This window comes from Zingiber officinale, chromosome 1A (assembly GCF_018446385.1).
Source record: "Zingiber officinale cultivar Zhangliang chromosome 1A, Zo_v1.1, whole genome shotgun sequence".
Taxonomy (NCBI): domain Eukaryota; kingdom Viridiplantae; phylum Streptophyta; class Magnoliopsida; order Zingiberales; family Zingiberaceae; genus Zingiber; species Zingiber officinale.
The window spans coordinates 93,216,790-93,223,338 of NC_055987.1; the positions used below are offsets into that span (position 1 = coordinate 93,216,790).

At 39.3% G+C, this 6,549-nt stretch overlaps 1 protein-coding gene across 1 annotated transcript; it reads left to right on the plus strand.

Annotated features, from left to right (window-relative positions):
• The first annotated feature begins 2,374 nt into the window (after nt 1-2,374).
• LOC122006834 (GATA transcription factor 19-like) lies at nt 2,375-3,718 on the plus strand. Its single transcript, XM_042562483.1, has 2 exons — nt 2,375-3,169; nt 3,336-3,718. Exons 1-2 carry the CDS (start codon nt 2,750-2,752, stop codon nt 3,648-3,650), a joined length of 735 nt encoding a protein of 244 aa, XP_042418417.1. The 5' UTR covers nt 2,375-2,749; the 3' UTR covers nt 3,651-3,718.
• Nucleotides 3,719-6,549: the final 2,831 nt, after the last annotated feature.

Below are 6,549 nucleotides of genomic sequence, written 5' to 3' on the forward strand. Positions count from 1 at the left end.
CCCCCTCCCATCTGCAATGTCACTCTGCACATATATTCTTGGTGGCAAAAGCTCGAGTCAATAAATCTCTTTTCTCCACTTACCATAATCCAGTTTTTCTTAATAGGAAAAATAATTTAAATTCTAGCTAGGGGTTGGAATAATTACAATTTAATTTACATCAAAAGGTTCTCTGTTATTGCGTTAATTCATGAGCTCTGTTTTGATTTTTTTTTTAAAAAAAACAAAAAATTCTGCGTTTGAGGTAACAAAATTAAACGAAGCAGGCAAAACTCCGACTGTTCTTTTCTGTCTTACCTTGTTAATTTTATGCATTTGTGGTACTTGCAGTGGATGATCGAGTGGTGGAAGAGGCGATGAGGGTACAACTTTTGAAAGCAAGGCGATGGCCCGCCATGGCAATTAAAACAAAAGAGCATGGAGATCGATGCCCGACTTTTTGCTGCAGTATCCGCGCAGTGCCAAATGCCAGTCAATGTCGACTCCATGGCGCCTCGCTGCCCTGCTCTAAAAAGCCGGCGAGGGCACAACATAACTACATATATATTCGCACGGCCATGGCCAATTGGCCATGGGCGGCCGCTGCTGCTGCTGCTGCTTCTGCTGGTGCTGGAGCAGAAGTAGCAGCAGCAACAACAACAAAGGTTAATTAAGTAGCCAGCGAAGGACCACCTCAGATTGGTCATGTCATCCAATCGCAGTGCAGTTCAGTTCAGTGACAGTAATCTAATCATAAGACTCCAACTCTCTGTTGTTTGACCACACACTTGTGAATAGGATGCCTGATGCCCTCTCGACTGACACAAGGCTGCTAGGGCTTGCTCCTCCTCCCTCTCTGGTCAACAAAGACATGAGCTCGAGAAACAGACTTTGATATATCTCTCTTCTCGTCTATATTTCTTTCTCTTTTATTTTTCTTCTTTTTCTTTTGGGTTTAGTTCCCACCGCAGGATTTTGTCGGGCAGAGGCAATGAGCCAACGACACGATGTCGCAAAAACACAACTGATCGGTTTTGGAGACTTCGCTTTCCGAAAGATGCCTTCTCTCTCTCTCTCTCTCTCCGCATAGATTTAGATTTAGATTTATATTTTAGGTAAGATATTATCATTCGTAATTGATCCAGACAAAACTGGGTACGAATCTCAACGTCTGGGACAATCTTTCTCAGCTACGTACATAACTACGTGCGCCACCTGTACACATTCTGAGATCCATCCGCCAATCCAACCCTCTCACTTTCCACCGTGCCACGTGGAACCTCCCCTGCGCTTTTCGCGACAGATATTGTATCGGGTCAGTCAATGGTTCATACTTTTACTGTGGAGGTAGCTAAGATAGGGCTAGCTAAGTGTGTGCATGCGATGCGATGCGATGCGAGAAGATGTTTCGAAGAAGGCTGAGGAGCTAGCTAGGTTCGTTCGATAGGTTAATGGATTCACGATTCGCCCACCTTTTAGCTGGTCATTGCTATAATGACGACAGGGCCCAATTAAGCGATGCTATCTGTACTGTACTGCCCTGCCCTTTCTCTCTTTATATATCTTTCATTATTATTATTATTATTATTATTATTATTATTATATCTTTTACTTTCTCGTGCATCTTTGCCATAGATTCTGCAAATATATTCTACGTACTGGACCCGTTTCCTAATCCTACGTAGAGTAAGGTCGCGTGTCGAGACATATACGTATCGTGCATGTAGATGTGGCATGGGGACGGCGACGTGAGCTGGAAATGGCTGCTACCACTGTAATCGCCTCGGGGACGCTAAACTCGCCCTGGTCTGCGCGCGCTGCCCGGTGCCGTGGCGAGGCGCAGTGAATCTTTGTAGCGGGCGCAGCCGCCTCGTGATCGGGACCGGCGCGGCGTTAGATTACAGAGAAATGTTATGTGGAAGACTGTTCCTGGCGTCACGTGCCCCTCTTTTGACCGCATTGTTTCCCGCGCCATCCTCCATCCAACTGCTCTCTCCCTCTCGTCGTGATCTTGATACATCCTGTTACTCACTCATAGAACAGTCGCACGTTTTTGTTTGTTGTTATATATCCTCGATGCGATGATACTGCCTCCTGCACTTAGTGCTGAGCTTGTGTTAGCTAAGATGTAGCAGGTAGGTGGACAGTAGACTCTCTCCTTCGCTAACTCACTGTGATGGTGATGGCACACAAAACCCCCCAACTACGAGCGAAGCGAGCCGAGTGGAGAAACGATTCGATCCGCTCGCGCATCTCATTATATATATATATATATATATATATATATATAAATGGTGCATGCATGGTTGGATAACCGAGTGGAGCCCAGCCCCCACTGTACTCTTCTCCCTCACTCCAGCAGACTGACTAGTCTTCTCCAATACCCGATGAGAAGGGGAACCGACAAGCCACTTCCCAAGATCCCACACGTTATTATTTTCGTTGCACACATATATACACCTTGTTATGGGTTTAATTTGTAATCTTAATTCTTTTACGCGGGCTAGCTGCTGTCTCGACGCATATAATTTAAAAAACACCTACTGCTACTGCATTCATGTAATGTAAAAAAGACCAGGATCGGCCTCGTCTTCCTCCATCCCAATGCGTGTTAGCACTGTAGCCCCACAAATTTATGAGATCGAGCTCACATTCTGTTTTCCTCTCTCCTTCTTTCAAGTCTTTACTGATTGATCAGGAGCGGAGTACTATTTATTACTGCTGCATGCTCTCGATCGCATTAGCAAGTAAGCAGTGAGTGCATGCGGCCATGTTGCACCAATGTGGGCACCGGCAGTGCTCGTGCGCCTCCGCCGTTCCCACACCCTCCTTCTCCATTTTCTTCCCCATGTCCGGGAGCAAGTCGTCGTCGAGAGGCGCCGCCGACGACGACGGCGAGGTGTTGCACGAGAGTAGTAAATCTGACGAGTTCAACAGTTCATCGGCGGCGGCGGTGACGACTGTGGTGGATTGCACTTTGTCACTCGGCACCCCGTCTACTCGCCTCGTCGGCGAGAAGAAGAGCTTCGCGGCCTCATCGTCGAGCTTCCGTTGGGATGCCATTCCCAAGAAGCATGCTTCGCCGGCGGCCGCGGGAGGAGGAGACGACCAGTTTCTTCTAGCGCGCAGGTGCGCCAACTGCAACACCACTTCCACCCCCCTGTGGCGTAACGGCCCACGAGGCCCCAAGGTCGGTCGATGGCGTGGCTATATTTCATTTCACTCCCTAATGTTTATCAAAATTTCCCTCACAACTGGAAATTTATTATCGTGACCTAAATAATATAAACGTTGGGGGTAAAGTGAAATATTTCCAACAATTTAAATGACAGAATTAGTTAAATTATTTAACGCAGTCGCTGTGTAATGCTTGCGGGATCCGGTACAAGAAGGAGGAAAGGCGGGCGGCGGCAGCAGCGACTGCCCCGTCGACGTCGCTGTGCCTGCCATCATCGTCGTCGGCGGCGACTGAGCAGGCGTTGGGATACGGATACTACCGACAGACACCGCAGCAGTACTCGCCATGGGGTGGTAATTGCTATGCTCCGACGTCGACGGCGAGCGTGGAGGACGTCGACGGCGACCTGCCTTATCACTCCTGGCGACTCAAGCTTGTGCCGCCGCCGGCGAAGTTCTCGGCTGTCCGGCCCGGTCTTTTCCAGTACAACTAATTATGAACTAGCTAATTATCGCACCGTGTACTCATCGTTAACCAGTAATATTCGTGGTTATTGCTTAATCCTCTCTCTTTTAGTGATTATATTTTACATGCCCCTATAAAAATTTAAATGATAGAAATATTATATATTTTTTAAATTGAATGTTTTTGAGAGTTTACAGTGCCACGTGTCGCATAAAAAAATTCAGCGAGTAGCGAAAGGGGGTTAACGGCGTCTCGAACGGCGATTTGGGTTTTTGATTTTTCTTGTTCGATTTTCTTTAATTTTGATGCCACATAGTAAAAAATAAATAAATAATCATTATAAATTGACTATTTTTATAATTAGTCCTTTAAATTTATTTATTTGCATTTTCACATTTCAGTTGTAATGCTTAATTTAGTTATCTTTAATTATGTTATTTACATTTTTAGCCTTTCACTGGTAAAATTTATGAATCGACTATATTATAAATTAGTTTAATATTATCTGTTATTACATTTATACCCTTCTAAATTTAACCAAGGGAAATTAGATTTGATTTTTATTTTTATTTTATTTTATTTTCACCTTTGTACAGACATTAATCGACTGTTTTATAATTTTGTATTGTAATTTGATCTTTAGAGTCTTTGTTTTATATTATTACCCTTTTCTTAAATACTTGTTGATTAACTTTATTACAGACTAGCCCTTTATATTTTAGTTTTTTACTCATGCAAAGTGAAATTTAATTGTTGCTAAATTACAAAATTAACTTTTTAATTTTTTTTTTATAAATTATATTAAAAAGCATAATACGGTGCAGAAGCACCTACGTTAACGTGGGGTTCACGGAAAGAGAGACGGATCATACAAGATTTCTGTTGATTATGTTAAAATATAAAAATTATAATTTACCTCTAAATTATCTATTGTTCCCTAACCATAATTGAATACCTTTTAAAATTACAGTAAATTATCATACGCCGACTTGGACATCCTATACAGTTGGCCCGATAATAACCATCGAGAAATAAATTAAGAAATTATAATTAGCTAACTTGTAGGAAGACATTATATACGATTTTATTGAAATTCAATCCATCTATTTAGGATAATATTAAATAGTCAGTATATGATGAATAAAAATGAAATTTTTTATATTTATTTTTTGATTAACATACATTAATTAAGATTATATATAATAGTAAAATACTTTATATTTAGATTATGACTGACTAAATTCTGAGAAAAATCATTCACTTTGCAACTTTTGGGATAAAAAATTGTTCTTTGCAAAATTAGCAACGAAAACAATATTCATTACAAATTTAACAATGAAAATCATATTCATTGCAAATATTGTTTAAATGAATTTTTACTAAAAATTTGCAACAAATAGGGGATTCGTTGCAGATTTACAACGAATTTCTAGATTCGTTATAGATTTGCAACGAATTTTTAGATTTGTTGCAAACATTTGCAACGAATTTATGGATTTGTTGCAAATTTGTAACGAATTCTGAAATTCGTTGCTAACCTTGGTAATGAAAAAAACTCCGAAGCCGGTTAATGGATTTAAGGAGCTCGGAATGAGATGAAACAAATTTTTATGTGTTCGTCTCATTCTCATAATTATGTAAATGTCATCAAATAAATTTTTTTTTTGACCGAATATATATATTTTTCATAGCTAAGTAAAATGGATGTATTTTAAATAAAGTTGAACATATTAGATTTAGAAAGAAAATTTAATTAGTGGAACTTATTAAAGTTACAAATTAATGCGGATCGTAACAAAATTAGTTTCTACGTATCTGTATAGTTCTCCTGATTATATGCATGTCTTCAAAAATCAATTGAGCCGATAGATCTTGGATGTGTGATTTTTAAAATTCGAAATATATTTTTCGGACACATAGGTAATCAAAAAATCACTAAAAAATATATTAAATAAAAAAATATTTAAAGATAATTTTATAATTAGGATAAATATACGGGAACTGATTTTATCCAATTCCGATGTTTCTAGGTCCATCAACCGATCGACCTCACATATATAGAATCAAAGTTTGCAACAAATTTCTACATTCATTGCAAACATTTGCAACGAATTTCTGGATTCGTTGCAAATTTCCAACGAATTTCTAGATTCATTGCAAATTTGCAACGAATTCTAAAATTTGTTGCAAACCTTGATAATGAAAAAAAAAACTCCGAGGCGGGTTAATGGACCTAGGAAGCTCGGAATGAGATGAAACGAGTTCCTTTGTGTTTATATCATTCTAAAGTCATCAAATAGTTTTTTTTTTTTTGACTAAATATATATATTTTTCATAACTAAGTAAAATTGATGTATTTTAAATAAAGTTGAACATATTAGATTTAGAAAGGAAATTTAATTAGTGGAACTTGTTAAAGTTACAAATTAATGCAAGAGAGATTGGAACGGAACAAAATTGGTTTCTATATGTTTGTATAGTTCTATTAATTATATGTATGTCTTCAAAAATCAATTTGACCCAATAGATCTTGGACGTGTGATTTTTAAAACACGAAATATATTTTTCGGGCACATAAGTGATCAAAAAATCACTAAAAAATATATTAACTGAAAAAAATATTTAAGGACATTTATATAATCAGGATAAATATACGAACACATACGAACTAATTTCATCCAATTCTAACGTCTCTAGGTCCATCAACTGGCCTCGCATATATAGAATCAAAGTTGCCCCCACGGGCTGGATCAGTTGGTTAGGTGCCTGCAGCTTGCCAATAAAGTCGTGGGGTCGAAGGTCACCAGTTGCACTGGGGGATAAAACCCTAGTCTGCAGCGCCAAAAATTCTTTCGACCCCCAATCACCTATCCTGCCCAGCATTAACTGTGATTTACTCTCTCTGGAATCTTGTGGGGTCGAGGCCA

Coding starts and splice junctions, on each gene's coding strand:
- LOC122006834 (XM_042562483.1), top strand. CDS start 2,750: ATGTTGCACCAATGTGGGCACCGGCAGTGCTCGTGCGCCTCCGCCGTT. Junction 3,170..3,335: donor ACGGCCCACGAGGCCCCAAG/GTCGGTCGATGG, acceptor TATTTAACGCAG/TCGCTGTGTAATGCTTGCGG.